The 16,115-nt window shown below is 48.9% G+C and overlaps 1 protein-coding gene across 1 annotated transcript in view; it reads left to right on the plus strand.

Annotated features, from left to right (window-relative positions):
- Nucleotides 1–16,115, plus strand: part of LOC102930838 (fer-1-like protein 4) — a 108,713-nt gene that overhangs the window by 82,000 nt on the left and 10,598 nt on the right. The window contains exons 36-40 of the mRNA XM_037877122.2: nucleotides 305–432; nucleotides 1,685–1,855; nucleotides 5,823–5,977; nucleotides 7,350–7,528; nucleotides 15,449–15,534. Of these exons, the coding sequence (XP_037733050.1) occupies nucleotides 305–432; nucleotides 1,685–1,855; nucleotides 5,823–5,977; nucleotides 7,350–7,528; nucleotides 15,449–15,534 (719 nt within the window). The remainder of the gene's footprint in view (nucleotides 1–304; nucleotides 433–1,684; nucleotides 1,856–5,822; nucleotides 5,978–7,349; nucleotides 7,529–15,448; nucleotides 15,535–16,115) is intronic.

Genomic DNA, 16,115 nt, shown 5'->3' on the forward strand with positions numbered 1-16,115 from the left:
ACCTCCAAAGGGCACTGGAACTGCCTATGGGGCATTCCCCATGCTCTGCCCAGAGGCAGTACCTGGGAGATGAACTGGCAATTCTGCTCTCGCTCCCTGGCTAAGGGCTTCCGTACTGATACATGACTAGCGTGTCCTCGAGAGATTCATCTGCTGCCTGTGACGGACAGGATCGGAGGTCTCGGTGCTCCACCTCAGAAACTCCTCAGCAGCCCTGTGCCCTGCACGTGCTCTCACTTGGCCTGGACGTCACGGCTGTGGCTGTGGATGTCAGCCCCAGCGCCTCTTGTCTTGTGTATTTTAGGCAACGAACCTGGCTCCTGCAGACTCCAATGGCAAGGCAGATCCCTATGTGGTGGTAACGCTTGGGCAAGAGCAGAAGGACACAAAGGACCGCTACATCCCTAAGCAGCTCAATCCTGTGTTTGGCGAGTAAGGAGCAAGCTTTATCTTGGGTCATGTTTAATGGGAACAGCCTCTTCCCTGGTGCATCTTGGAAAGGCTGATGGCTGGGTCGCTGCACAGAGCCAACACTCTGAGCTCAGTGTGACATCGGGGCTTCTTTCTCTGTCCACTGGAGACTCTGTTACATTGGCACGTTGTGTAGCGCTATCTCGAGAAGCCAGGGACTATGTCTCACACATCAACAGCTCTGATGGGCTCTGCCCAGGGCTTCTGTAGGTGCATGTGTCTGACTGGCCTTCCACTCATATAGGCAGAACATCTGGGGTGTTGATACAGAAGCACCCCTAAATTCCATACCTGAGATACAGGCAAAGCAGCATAGTACCTCTAGAACCTACACTCAGGAGGGAACAGAGAGCAGGGAAACCCCTTTTTCCAAGGGGAAGAAAGGAGAGCCCCAGGCCTCTTCTCGAACAGCAAGAAATGGTGAGGAGAAAGGAGACCCCAGGCCCCTGGCAGCCAAAACCAGAGGAGCATTACACATCGTGACAGTGCAGGAACATCTGTGCAGCAGCAGGCCCCAGCTCCTTTGTGTGTTTGTGACTCCAGTGGGGACGCTCGCTGTGTTGCTGCTGCGGACTCAGGATCATGGGATTCGGAGCTTGGCCGTGGTTTCTAGGGTCTGATCTCCAAGGGAATCCTTGGGGCAAACATTTAGAAATGGAGGGCAGAGTTCCACACGCACAAATGTGCTCCTGGATGTGCCCCCAGGTTTGCACACACAGTCAGGATGAATGTGGTGCAGATGGCTCACTGAATTGTACCCTGGGTGGAGATCTTAGCTTGTCCAAAGCGGGGGAAAGTAACGGGAGGCCATTGTAACCCGGCAGCCTATTATATCCCATTGTCATTGAAACACAGAGCAGAGTCACTGGAATGGTGTACAATGAGCTCTTTGAAGTAAAAGGACCTGCTGATCAGGGCTGCCCGGCTTCTGCTGAGGTTACAGAACCAGGAGTGTCCAGCCCTGTGTGTGGCAATGTGTTTGGAGCAGGGAATTAGACAGGAGAAGGTGCTGCCCCTTCTAGATATTTCCTTCCTGGGGAGCACCAGGCAGCTTGTTCAGGAGCTGGCGAGTTCTGTGGGGCAGGAAGACCGGAGCTTCACCAGCACTGTGCCCACAGACATGCGGTTCTGCCATCAGAGCCGGGGCAGGGAGGGAAACGTGCTTGATTTCCATCCTCTCTGCTGACTGAGTGTCTCTTTGCTTTGTATTCAGAGTTCTGGAACTGAGCATATCCTTTCCGATGGAATCCGAACTCACCATTTCAATATTTGACCATGATTTGGTTGGGTCTGATGACTTGATTGGGGAGACGAAGATTGACTTGGAGAACCGATTCTACAGCAAACACCGAGCTAACTGCGGAGTGGCCTCCCAGTATGACACGTACGTTCCAGAACACGGGGCTGGCATATATGTCTTTCTTTCATAAAATCATCCATGTTGAGGCTAGAAGGAACCCTTATGACCATTTAGCCTGATCTCCCGTATTACACTGGCCTGAGAGTTTCATCCAGGGTTTCCTGCGTCCAGCCCATCACTTCTGGATGAACTCAAGCACTCTAGTTACGTAGCATGGAGCCCTGCTGATGTTATGCTGGATGGTGCTGATGGCTGCCATCAGTCACAGACTTGGGTCATGTCTACACTAGCACTTATGTTGGCAAAACTTTTGTTGCTCAAGCGTGTGGAAAAAACTCCCCCACCCCCGCAGGCGACATAAGTTTTGCCGGCATAAGCACTCCTGTGCACAGTGCTGTGTCAGTGAGAGACACTCTCCGGCCAACAGAGCTACTGCCGCTCATTGCGCTGGTTTTATTACGTTGACAGGAGAGCTCTCTCCCGTCGGCATAACGCGGCTACAGGAGCGATCTTACAGCGGCACAGCTGTATCATACAGCTTGCTGCTGTAAGCTTGTAGGTGTAGACATGGCTGAAGTTAAAGCTTATGGGTGTGCTAGGCACCTTTTGTTCAATGTAAATGGAGGGAGCGATTAAATGCCCCCTTGTGTAGTGACAGCGGAAACAGTATAAGCCACTGCTCAAGCACTGGCAGCATGGCAAGGCCTGAGCAGAAGTTAAGTTATGTGAGCTGTGGGGTTTCCCTTGGGATTGACTGCAAATGCAGGGCCTGGGGCATTGATTGGTTGTAGCTGTGTGTATGGGTGTGTGAGAGGCAGAAAGCCAGGAGAGAGTGAGAGAAGCAGTGGTGAGTGTGGCCCTGGGAGGAAGGGCAACAGGACTCTCTGGAAAGGCAGCCTTGGTTCTTCGTCAAGTAGATGCAGCCATGTATTCCACTTAGGTGTTTGCACGATCAGCGCACCGAAGCCAGAGAATTTTCCTAGCAGTACGTGTGGGAGGTGGCGCTCGTGACTTGTGATCATAGTCCCTCCTCTGGCTATATGAGGCGGTGCCACTTTGATCCCGCTCAGTTCCTTCTTAACGCTGTGGCTGGAGTCGAGCTCTGTGGTTCTTAACCTCACAATTCCTATCCCTTTTGGTGACCTTTAAGTTGTAGATAGCTGTATATAGTTAGTTCACAGTCCCCTAGAGTTAATATAGTTAGAGATAGTTAAGTTTTCACCAGGATTTAAACAGTGTCCATTGTGCAGGGGAGCGATCTGTAACAACGACCCCTACATGAGGTGCTTGCTCTGCTTAGGCGAAGCGCACGTCAAGACGTGGTATTCAGTTTGTAAATCATTCACCTAATGGACTCAGGGAGCGAGGGATCTTCATGTGAAGCATCACCTGCTTGAAGAGGCCATGCGGCCTGCTTTGGCTCACAGGTCGCCCTCAGGTTCAGAGCGTGTTGCCACTTCACGCTCTGGAGCTGGTGCCTCTCTCAGGAGATGGAGAAGATACTCTCCGTCGAGTGCACCGAGGAAATGGTCTCGTAAGACCAGTCGAGACCACTCCAGGCCTCAGGGAGACTCTTCCTCCTCCAGGAGGAGTATGGACCAGCACGGTGTTCCTCCCGGCACATGGGATAGAGCAGGTCCTTCCAACTGCTCCCCACAACTGTGTAGTGAAGGGAGAGTCCCTGAACTGTCGGCTCCGGTTCCGGCTCTGGGGCATCCGTTGAGTCTGGTGCCAATGAGGGAGATGCAGACACCAGCTCTTGCCACGCCAACGGCATAACAGGTGGTAATGGACCTCTTCTGCCTTTCCATCCTGATTTCTCCCTTGGTCCAGGACTTTGTCAGGGCTACATCATTTATAGCTGGGTGGGCTGCTGAATGTTCTGTGCCAGGAACACCGGCCACTGCTGGGGCACCCTCCCCACCGCAGCAGAGTTTGGGTGTGGGAGGGGGCAGGGGTTTGGGGCACAGGTCGAGGTGAGGCGGACTCTGGGCGGCTCTTACCTGGTGTTGTCAGACGCCACCGGTGTGGTGCTCTGCTCTGTCCAATGTTGATAACAGTCGACTGCGTGCGTGTGCTCCCTCTGTGTGCTGCCCTGGCTCTGCACAGATCGCTGACACAGCAGACCCCGAGAGAACCCCCAATGACCACAGACTCCGATAAGGTACGAAGGCACCCGGCCAGGTTTATTGCCAAACAAAACACAGTCTCTAGCTCCCCGGATCAGATGTCTACAGTTCTGCTAGTACATATGTGCTCCCTGACAATGGACACAGCTCAGTCAGTGGTGGGACACTCCATTGCCCCCTAGGCTGGTCAGAGACACCGCCCCAGGGATGCATTCTTATACACAGGTACAAACAAGTTACACATCACTCCTGACATATCGAGGTGCAACCCCTCTACGCTGTAAGGTGCCGCCTCTCACCTTGTACATGTTGGTTCGAACAAAACAGCTCTATCCACCATATTACCCTTTTGCCCCTGTCTTTAGGATGGGTCCGCCTGTCCCTTGTTATCTGTGTGGAAAGTGCAAGTATCGGAGTGTTCTGGTATCATCCTGGCATATGTTTATATCTCTAGTGTCCAGTACCTTTTAGATATGTGTGTTTTTGCAACGTCAGCCCTTTCTTTGCCAGCGTCTGTGAGCAGGGTCTGCCTCTGGCTCACAGCTTAACTTTGCTTTATGTTAGCAAAGTCTTGACCATTACTTTAGCTCAGGCCTTAGGCCTCATACCGGGCCTCTGATACAAGGGTTTATGTGTCAGGGCCTCATCTTACTACACCTGGGGGGCTCCCCGGAAGTGGCGACACACATCCCCCTCGCTCAGCTGCTAGGCGGAGGCATGGCCCGGCAGCTCTGCAGGCTGCCTCTGCCCAAAGCACTGGCTTTGCAGCTCCCATTGTCCGGGAATGGCGGCCAATGGGAGCTGTGGGGGTGGTGCTTGCCCTACAACGGGCTGCCATTGAACAAAAGGGCTCTACATTTAAAAAAAAATTACAACTTTTAATGCAAATGGACTAATTAAGTGACAGAGCAAATGCAAATCAGCAATGCAGAAATCTGGATGTGCTCCAGGAAACTAATGCATGTATTGGTGTGTGTGTGCAGAGACCTGCACATTTACCAGCGAGTCTGCAGGAGAGGCTCAAACTTGAAATCTCTGGTGCTGCAACATTGGCCAGCCCAAGTCTCTGAAGAGATCTCTTGAAAATTGGTACATTTTGCATGTGGCAGCCAAGAATTATTATAACATGAACTACAAATACATTCATACTAGTTATTCATGAATATAGTAATGATCCATTGACATCAGTCATCATCATGATCATTCCTTAAACATTTTTGAAACTGGGGTAATTCCCAAACAAAAAATTCAGTTACATTTATATTAAGGTTCCTAAACTAATCTTTGCCCCCCACCCCTCGAAAGCCCCCACTCAGTTGTACTGGGGCAGATTTTGTCTTGCTAAGTTGTTTAGACCCTTATAAAAAGAGCCACAGAAGAATAAGATAATGATTTCAATGCAGGGAAGTTTGGAAGTTCGAACAGAACAGGTTGCCTGTGAGCTTGCCATTTCTACAAGAGAGGACAGGACTTTATCACTTTGGATAGAGCCCCATGTATATGGACACCCTCCAGCAACTATACATCCAGAATTTCCCAGCAAAGATCACTGCTGTCATTTCTTCTGTTGCTTTTATTTGGCTAATGGGTGAAGTGAGGTGGGAGATTTCTCTTCATGGGCCTGTTACTGCCTCATTATCCAAGAGGGAGAGGTTCTTAGTCTCTTGATAAGCCAACAGCTTGCTTCATAACCTTCCCTAGGGAGCCTATAGGGAGCGCTTTCGCAGTACTCTGGCAGCCCCACCCGCCTAGTGGAGAGTCTGCCAGAGGAGGCAGTTCTCACATCCCAGTAGAAATATTATCTATCGTGGCTACACCAGGGAGAATCGTGTACGTTTGAACCTCCTCTCCCCTCCCCACAGAGATGGCTATAACATGTGGCGAGATGCTTTCAAGCCCACCCAGATCTTGGAGAGTTTGTGCAAGAAGAGCTCTCTCCCCTCGGCAGAGTACAGGCGGGAGGAGGTCAAAGTGAACAACAAGATCTTCAAGGTCCCTCCTGAGGCTTTCCCTGAAGGTACCGTGTGTGTCTGGGGGGAGAGTTAACTCCAGGTGTTTTCAAGGGTGACCAGCTCTTGCCTTCTGTCAGGCCTTCAGCTGTGCGAGGCTCATGTCTTGGGGTGCGCTCTGAGCCCCCCTTTCCTCACTGACTGGACCAACCACTCAGCCACTGTTAGCACGTTCCGAGGAGCTCCAGCAGCATGTTCAGAGCTGCACAGGCCACGCAAGACAATGTGGCCCCTGAACCAAGGCGTTCACAGTTGAAGGGCTGATTGTGAACCCCGTACTCACTTTGGTGAGCAGTCACTTATGTGAGTTTACCCACTAACTATGAGTAACTGCTCGCTAATGTGAGTGGGGTTCACAATATGGCCTCAGATGAGACAGAGAATGGAGTTATACCAAGTGGCAACGTGGCCCAGATTGTGCAGTCCAAACACTAATTCCTAGCCGGTGCTTGAGCCTAGGGTGACCAGATGTCCCGATTTTATAGGGGCAGTCCCGATTTTGGGGTCTTTTTCTTATATAGGCTCCTATTACCCCCACCCCCGTCCCGATTTTTCGCACTTGCTGTCTGGTCATCCTACTTGAGCCCCATGGACCAGCTGCCCAGCTGAGCGTCAGCCCTTCACACAGGCCATGTGTGCTAGGTTTGGTTTGATTGTTTCTTTTAACACTCCCCCTGAGAGAGCTTTGCTTATTTTTCATTGAAGCTACAAGGGACAGTCCCTGTATGCAGCTGTTTGTGACCAGCTGTCCATCGTCGACAGGCTGACAGATCTCCTTACTGCGTTTTCTTTGTGCTTTTATTTTCCATTATCCTTCATCTCATTCAGGCTGAACCGCCTGTGCCTCACGCATGCCTCAGTCTCACTTACACCTGGAGGGAGGCTGGATTTAGCTGCATAGACTGAGCTGAACATGCAGCATACGGAAAACACCACAACCCACTTATCCCAACACCACACATGCGTGTGAAATGCAGCCTCCCATGAGAGCGTTCTGCTGGTCAGCAGAAATCTGGGGAGTTGAACTCCCCCAGAGGGCAGGGACCCTGCTTTGGGAGGTTTGGTTCCCCCACTTCTCCTGTTCTGGGGGGTGGGGTAGCAGGCGCTCACTGTCATTTTCCCTTGTTTCTCTTTAGTTGAATCTTTACTCAAAAGATTTCTCCACCTCACTCTGCCTTCTTCAAAAGCAGCTCCCTGGGCCTTTTAACCACTTCTCCTCTACACAGCTCTCCCCTTCTTCTTCCCCCCATTCCGTTGTTCTGTGTAGATGTTGGGTGTGCTAGGATGCTCCCGCCTTCTCCCCTACAGCTCTAGTCATCATTGTTAATCTGTCTGGCCACATGTCTTTAGACCCTTCTGACTGGCTGCCTTGTGTTCTAGAGGCCTTTGTAAAAGACAAGAGAGAAATGGATGACGAGACTTGGTCAGCATATGATGAGCAGAAGGCTTTGTATGTCCTGCAGCACTGGGATGAGATGCCAGAGTACGGGTACAAACTGGTCCCGGAGCATGTGGAGGTTCGGTCCCTTTACAACGCAGAGAACCCTGGACTCGTGCAGGTGAGACTAACACATTTATTCACACCAGAGTACCACTGTGTTCTAAGCCTAGAGAAGCTCTTTGGGCCGGCTGGTCACACCCTTAGCCAGAACATGACTGTTCTTCACCATCTTCTCCCTGGGGCTTTGTCCAGTCCAGCAGGAACTGTCCCAAGCAATGGAGTTCCCACCTCTGCCCTTGGCAAACTGTTCCACACTGGACTAGATCTCATCAACAACAAAGGTTTCCTGACATTCAGCAGTTTCTCCCCCCATATCTTGCCTGTCTTGTCTACGTTTTCCTTTGATCAGATTTGTCCAGTGACTCCTAACTCCCCCTGCAGCACCATGGGCAATTCTCCACCATATCTCAGGGTCACGCCCCTCAACTGTTTGTCATTTTTCTGATAGTGAAGTGACCATCACTGAACACAGTAAATCATTGCCATCTCCTCGGAGCGCAGGGCTTTTCATCCTACGGGCAGCAGCACACTGTGCTTGGAGAGCAGTGTGCTCTAGACTGTAGTGAATAGGGCACTGGACTGGGAGTCAGAAGACCTGTATTTCATTCCTGGCTCTGCCACTGATTGCTGTGTGACCTTGGGCAAGTCACTTCCCCTCTCTATGCCTCATTTTCCCCTCCCAGTCTTTGCCTGTCTTGTGTCTTTATATTGCAAGCTCTTCAGGGCAGGGACATCCTGGCACAATGGGGCCTTGAGCTTGGCTGAAGCCTCTAGGCACTGCTGTAGTACAAATAATATTAAAAAATTAAGGACCCAGCGATCAGTTAATAACTTATAGATAAAGTGCAGCCACTTCTGGGGAAGAACTTGGCAGCATTTTAAAGTGAGCAACAGCACGGCTCAGTGGCTTCAAGTAAGGAGCTGAAATTAGACAGAATGTAATGTAGATAGGCATACATCATAGCTTTTAAGGCAAGAAGGAACCATTGTGCTCATTTAGTCTGACCTCCAGCACAGCACAGGCCAGAGAACCTCGGCAGGTGATTTCTGCTTGCTGTATCCAGCCCAGTAACTTGTGACTGAGCTCGAGCAGGTCATCTGGAGAGAGACATCCAGTCTTGAGTTCAAGACTTCAAGTGAGAGAGAACCTGCCACATCCCTGGTAAATTGTCCCAGTGGTTAATTACCCTCACTGCTAAAACCTTTCACCTCATTTCCAGTCTGAATGGATCTAGCCGTTGGATCTTGTTCTGACTCTCTGCTAGACTGAAGAGGCCTCATCCATCTGCAGTCTTCTCCTCACGTGGGTGTGTGTAGACACTTTTTAACGTTCTCTTGGCTGAGCTGAATACCTTGATCTCTGTTAGTCTCTCGCTATATGGCAGGTTTTCCAGACCTCAAATCGTTCTTGTAGCTTTTATCTGAGTCTGCTCCAAGTTTTCAACATCCTTTTTGAAGTGTGGGCACCAGAACTGTGCACAGTATTCCTGTAGTGGTCTCACCAGTGCCGTTTAGAGAGGTAATGTGCACCTCTCTGGCCTTACTTGATATTCCCCTGTTTATAAATCCAAGGATTAAATTCATCCTCTTAGCCACATCATTGCACAGTGAGCTCCTGTTCAGTTGGTTATCTGTAAGGACCTCTTCAGTCTCTCTCAGTCCCTGTTTTCCAGGATACCGTCCCTTATCTTGTTAGTGTGGCCTGCAGTCTTTGTTCCTCGATGAAGGACCTTATATTGGTTGTATTAAAATTAGGTCAAGTGATTAAAAAAAATTAATTGCAATTAATCACATGATTAATCACACTGTTAAACAACGATAGGATACCATTTATTTAAATATTTTCTACATTTTCAAATATATTGATTTCAATCACAACATAGAATGCAAAGTGTACAGTGCTCACTTTATATTTATTTTTGATTACAAGTATTTGCACTGTAAAAAAACAAGACGTATTTTTCAGTTCACCTAACACAAGTACTGTAGTGCAATCTCTTTATCATGAAAGTTGAACTTACAAATGTAGAAATATGAACAAAAAACCTGCATTCAAAAATAAAACAATGTAAAATGTTAGAGTCAACAAGTCCACTCAGTCCTACTTCTCGTTCAGCCAATTGCTCAGACAACCAAGTTTGTTTACATTTGCAGGAGATAATGCTGCCCGCTTCTTGTTTACAATGTCACCTGAAAGTGAGAACAGGTGTTCTCATGGCACTGTTGTAGCCGGTGTTGCAAGATATTTATGTGCCAGATGCACTAAAGATTCATATGTCCCTTCATGCTTCAACCACCATTCCAGGGGACATACGTCCATGCTGATGACGGGTTCTGCTCAATAACAGTGCAAAGCAGTGCAGACCAACGCATGTTCATTTTCATTATCTGAGTCAGATGTCACCAGCAGAAGGTTGATTTTCTTTTTTGGTGGTTTGGGTTCTGTAGTTTCCGCATTGGAGTGTTGTTCTTTTAAGACTTCTGAAAGCATGCTCCATACCTTGTCCCTCTCAGATTTTGGGAGGCACTTCAGATTCTTAAACCTAGGGTCGAGTGCTGTAGCTATCTTTAGAAATCTCACATTGGTACCTTCTTTGCATTTTGTGAAATCTGCAGTGAAAGTGTTCTTAAAATTAACAGCATGCGCTGGGTCATCATCCAAGAATGCTGTAACATGAAATATATGGCAGAATGCTGGTAAAGCAGAGAAGGGGACATATAATTCTCCCCCAAGGAGTTCAGTCACAAATTTAATTAACGCATTATTTTTTAAACAAGTGTCATCCATATAGAAGCATGTCCTCTGGAATGGTGGGCGAAGCATGAAGGGGCATACGAATGTTTAGCATATCTGGCACGTAAATACCTTGCAATGCTGGCAACACAAGTGCCATGCAAATGCCTGTTCTCACTTTCTGGTGACACTGTAAATAAGAAGAGGGCAGCATTATCCCCTGTAAATGTAAACAAATTTGTTTGTCTGAGCTATTGGCTGAACAAGAAGTAGGACTGAGTGGACTTGTAGGCTCTGAAGTTTTACATTGTTTTGCTTTTGAGTGCAGTTATGTTACAAAAAAAGAAATCTACATTTGTAAATTGCTCTTTCACGTCAAAGAGATTACCCTACAGTACTGTATGAGGTGAACTGAAAAATACTATTTATTTTGTTTCATGTTTACAGGGCAAATATTTGTAATAAAAAATAATATGCATTTTGATTTCAGTTACAACACAGAATACAATATATATGAAAAGGTAGAAAAACATCCAAAATATTTAATAAATTTCAATGGGGTATTCTATTGTTTAACAGTGTGATTAAAACTGTGATTAATTGTGATTAATTTTTTTAAATCATAATTAATTTGTTTGAGTTAATTGCATGAGTTAACTGCGATTAATCAATAGCCCTAATTAAAATGCTTGCTATTTGTTTGAAGCCTGCTTACCAACCGCCCCAGAGTGGTCTGTATCAGTGACCTGCCCTCTTCTCTGTGTACCACTCCACCAGTATTTGTGTCATCGTCACACTGCATAAGTAACAATTGTATGTTTCCCCTTAGATAACTGATAAAGATCTAGAATTGGGTTTGCCAAGATATCACGTTAATTTGACGAGTCCTATTTAAAAAAAAATACACCACCAACAAATGTGGTGCGTGGTGCTAAGTACATAACTATCCTTTAGTTCCTGGTGTCAGCAGTCCCATGATTTTGACCAGGATTGATATCAGGCTAATCTAGGCCACCCGGTTTGACTTCTTTAAATATTGGCCCAACATCAGCTTTCTTCCTGTTCTCTGGAACATCCCCAATATCATCTGTCCAGAAGTTGAGCCACGTCTTTTAAAACTCTTGGATGCACATTGTTCAGATCTGCTGATAGAAAACAAAACAAAACATAAATTGCCCCAAAGGGAACTTGTCCAGGATTCCAAGTTATTGCCCTGCTTTGCAAAAGTGTTGGGAGATCTTTATAGCAAAGAAGAAGAAAGAGCGTGAGAGGCAGTGAATCTCCTCTGTACATGTAGTCACTGCCATATGTCAGGGCTGTGGGCATGCACACGTCTAGTTAGATCAGAAGTGGGCAAACTACGGCCCGCGGGCCACATCCGGCCCGCAGGACCCACCTGCCTGCCCCTTGAGCTCCTGGCCTGGGAAGCTAGCCCCCAGCCTCTCCCATGCTGTTCCCCCTCCCCCACAGCCTCAGCGCCCCATGCTGCTGGCGCAATGCTCTGGGAGGCCAGGCAGTGCAGTTGCAGAGCTGTGGCCTGACCCGGTGCTCTGGGCGGTGCGGTTGGAGCGCCGCCAGCCACTGGTGATCCAGGCAGCGCGGTAAGGGGGAACGGGGGGTTGGATAGAGGGCAGGGGAGTTTGAGGGTGTGGTCAGGGATGTGGATAGGGGTCAGGGTGGTCAGAGGTCCCGGGGGGGGCAGTCAGGAGTGAGGGCGGGGGTTGGATGGAGTGAGAGGGGGCAGTCAGGGGTGGAGGGTCTGGGGGTGGTCAGGGGACAGGGAGTAGGGAGTGGTGGATGGGGCAGGAGTCCTGGGGGTCTGTCAGGGGATGGGGGGGTTGGATGGGGCAGGAGTCCCGGGGGGGCTGTCAGGGGGTGAGAAGCAGGGGGGTTGGATAGGAGGCGGGGGCCAGGCCATGGCTGGCTGTTTGGGGAGACAGCCTCCCCTAACTGGCCCTCCATACAATTTTGGAAACCCGATGTGGCCCTCAGGCCAAAAAGTTTGCCCGCCCCTGAGTTAGATGAATTGATTCTAAGTGCAGAAGTGACCCCCAGTATAACTGAGACCATAGGATCTCCCTGTGTTTGAACTAGAGCAGATATTTTAGAAAAACATCCACTCTTCATTTAAACGTTGCCAGTGATGGAGAATCCACCACAACTAGAGCGGAGTGAATTGGCATCTGAGTTAGCACCCACTGAAATGAGCCAGGCCATTCACCCCTCAGAACTGTTCTGTCAGGTTCTCCGCAGATGGAGCAGCCCCCCGCCCCCCCGTGTCACTCACATCACCTGGTGGAGGCATTCTTCGCACTCTGAACAGCTGGAGACTGACTGTGTGTAAATGACAGCTGAGACTCTAGAGAGCCTGCACCCCGGCTAGTCCCTCATGCTCCCAGAGGAGCACTCAGGGTAATGCCGGGTGCAGGAAACGAGACAGGACAGCAGAAATCGTACCTTCAAAAGTGGCAGCCGGGGGAGGTGAAGCACAAAGGGCAACACCAGGCGTTAATGATGTACTGTGTGTGGCTCCATCGCTGTGTGCTGCTGAGATGCTGTCCGGGGTGCACTCCCAGCTCTCCATCTCACCCCCAAACGCCTGGGGAGTACGGACCAGTAACATGGCAAGAACCAGGCCTGATAATGGACCGCAACACGCTGGCAGCATAGCCAAAGCCACAGCATCACATCCCCCGACAGGGAGCTGAGAGTCTCTCTGTACGGCATGGATGAGACCACACCGACGTTCTGCAGCTAGGCTCCTGGATCTCGCAGGCTGGCTGGATCTGTGCAGAGCCCTGCAGCGAGGAGGAAGTGGTTGTGGTGACTCAGCAGGTAGCCCTCGTCCTTAGCCAGGACGGATTCAATACACAGGTATGTGGCTGGGGCGTTCAGCTCTGGATGAGCTGTACAATGGAGAGCCTTATCGTATTGAGCAAGGCCAGTCTTTCAAAGGCAGCACCTCACTTGCTGATGCTACAGAACTGCATTGGTGTGTATAGATGCCAAATGGCTAGCTGGCTATCGCAGGAGGCAGGGTGGCCTAGTGGCTAGAACACTGGCCTGGAACTCAGCAAACCAGAGTTCTTTTCCTGCTTCTGGTCTTATGGGTGATCTTGGGCAAATCACGTCACCTCCCTGGGCCTTAGTTTCCCATCTGTAAAATGGGGCTAATGATACTGATGTCCTCGGTACCGCACTTTGAGATCCTATGTAAATTCAGTGATCATCTCATCTGATCTCCTGTTCAGCACAGGCCAGAGAACGTCCCCACAATAATCCCTAGTGCAGGGCTTTGAGAAAAACAGCCAATTGATTTCAAAATTGTCAGTGATGGAGAATCCACCATGACCCTTTGTAAATTGGTCCAATAGTTACTCACTCACTATTTAAAAATGTTCACCTTATTTCCAGTCTGAATTTGTCTAGCTTCAACTTCCTTCCATTGGATCATGTTAGACCTTTCTCTTAGACCTTTCTCTGCTAGGTTGAGAGCCCATTATTAAATATTTGGTCCCCATGGTGGTACTTATAGACTAATCAAACGCTTACCTTAACCTTCTCTTTTTTAAGCTAAATAGATTGACCTAAGTCTCTCATGATCAGGCAGGTTTCTAATCCTTTAATCTTTCTTGTGGCTTTCTTTGAACTTTCTCCAATTTATCAACATTCTTCTTGAATTGTGAGCACCAGAATTGGACCCAATTCCAGTAGCGTTCACATCTGTGCCAAACACAGAGGTAAAATAACCTCCCTATTGCTACTGGTGATTCCCCAGTTTATACATCCCAGGATCTCATCAGCTCTTTTGGTCACAACAGCACAATGGGAGCTCATGTTCAGCTGATTGTCCACCACGATTCCCAAATCTTTTTCGGTGTCACTGTTTCCCAGGATAGAGCCCCCCATCCTGTAAGTATGGCCGATCGTCTTTGTTCCCAGATGTATACATTTACAATTAGCCCTGTTAAAACTCATATTAGATTAAATCTCTGGAAAAGCTTCCTACCTGTAAGAACAGAGGACAATGGAACAGACGCCTAGGGAGGTCATGGAAGCTCCTTCACTGGAGGTTTTCCAAAGGAGGCTGGAGAGCATCTGTCTTGGATGGTCTAGACACAACAAGTCCTGCATCTTGGCAGGGGGTTAGACTAGATGACCCTTGCGGGCCCTTCTAACCCATGGTTTTATGATATTGTTTGCTTGTGCCCAGTTTGCCAAGCAATCCAGAACACTCTGTATCAGTGACCTGCCCTCTTCACCATTTATCACTCCCCCAATGTTTTGTGTCATCTGCAAACTTTATCCGTGATGATTTTATGTTTTCTTCCAGGTCATTGAGAAAAATGTTAACTAACATAGGGCCAGGAACAGATTTCTGTGGGACCCTGCTAGAAACACACCCACTCAATGATGATTCCCCATTTACAATTGTATTTTGAGACCTATCAGTTAGCCAGCTTTTAATCCGTTTAATGTGTGCCATGTTAATTTTATATCATTCTAGTTTAATCAAAATGTCATGCAGTACCAAGTCAAGCGCCTTACAGAAGGCCATGTATGTTATGCCATCACTATTACATTTATCAACCAAACTTGTAATCTCATAAGAAAAAGATATCAAGTTAGTTTGGCGGGGTCTGTTTTCCATAAACCCATGCTGATTGATTATATTACTCTCCTTTAATTCTTTATGAATCAAGTCCCGTATCATCCGTTTCATAATCTTGTCCAGGATCAATATCAGACTGATGGGAAGCCAAGCCGGGGGGTGAGATGTCTTAGTAGAGAGCAAATTAAGGTTGCCACTGACAAGTATAAAACATCCAGTGAAGTGATGCTATTGTGAGATAGAAGAGAAATGTTCTATTTCAGTTTTACATAATAAATAACTTCATTCAATCATTTTGTAAGGACACTGGTGAACCTCATGGTAACAACGTCCTGAGCAGACGTTATTTCTTAAAATACTCTCCCCCCCCCCCCCCCCCCGCCCCTGCCGTAAGGAGACATTTTAAATACAAGCAACTTCTACAATGTGGGCAGGCCGTTCCCAGCGATGGCATGTGCTCTCCGTGTCCTGATGGGCTTGCCTTGAGGGTTGCCGTGACCCAGAAGTGTGAGGAAGGGTCAGTGGTGTTGGGAAGAGGGTTCTCTGGAGGTCAGGGAGTGGGAGAGTAAATCGGTTTGTGAATTCAGCCTTGATGAATCCTTTGAAGCAGCTCAGCCCTTTCCTTTCTGCAGGGCTCCCTCCACATGTGGATTGACATGTTTCCAAATGACGTCCCAGCACCTCCCCCTGTCAATATCAAGCCACGGCTGCCAATCAGGTACAGGCCTGTAGGAGATGGTGTTTATACCGCAGCCTGGGGTCCTGCTCTGCATGACTCCCATGCAGTCTGTGCCCACGAAGGGTGTGGCTGGGTGAGAAGGGCAGACTAACTGATCCATCAGCCTGGGAGGCTCACACTGCTTCAGCTCTGGGATCCTGGCACATCTCCATGGCTTCCTCTCTGTGCCGGTGCAGGGGGGCTGCAGGCCTCACCTCATCCTGCTCTCCCGAGGGACTCCCTCTGTCCCCGCATGCCGTGTGGCTGAGAGGAGGGAAAGCTGCTCCTGCCTCTCACACAGACATGGCTGGGAGGAGAGGTGTCCCCTGGGTTTACGCCTGCTCCCGGCAGAGACCAAACCCCAGACAGCAGTGTCCGAGCTGAAGCAGAACCACTGTCCGCGCACAGCTCAGCACTGGTGCCTCAAAAACCCAAGGCTGGGCCATTACTTTTCTTCTTGCTGCTGTTTCTGCCGGACACGTGCTGGGCAGATTCCAGGACGCTGGAGATGTGCTTTGGTTCAGACACTTCTTTGTACTAGAGTCTGCAAAACTGGGCCAGTGTGACATGAGAGGGGCCTT

This window comes from Chelonia mydas, chromosome 13 (assembly GCF_015237465.2).
Source record: "Chelonia mydas isolate rCheMyd1 chromosome 13, rCheMyd1.pri.v2, whole genome shotgun sequence".
Taxonomy (NCBI): domain Eukaryota; kingdom Metazoa; phylum Chordata; order Testudines; family Cheloniidae; genus Chelonia; species Chelonia mydas.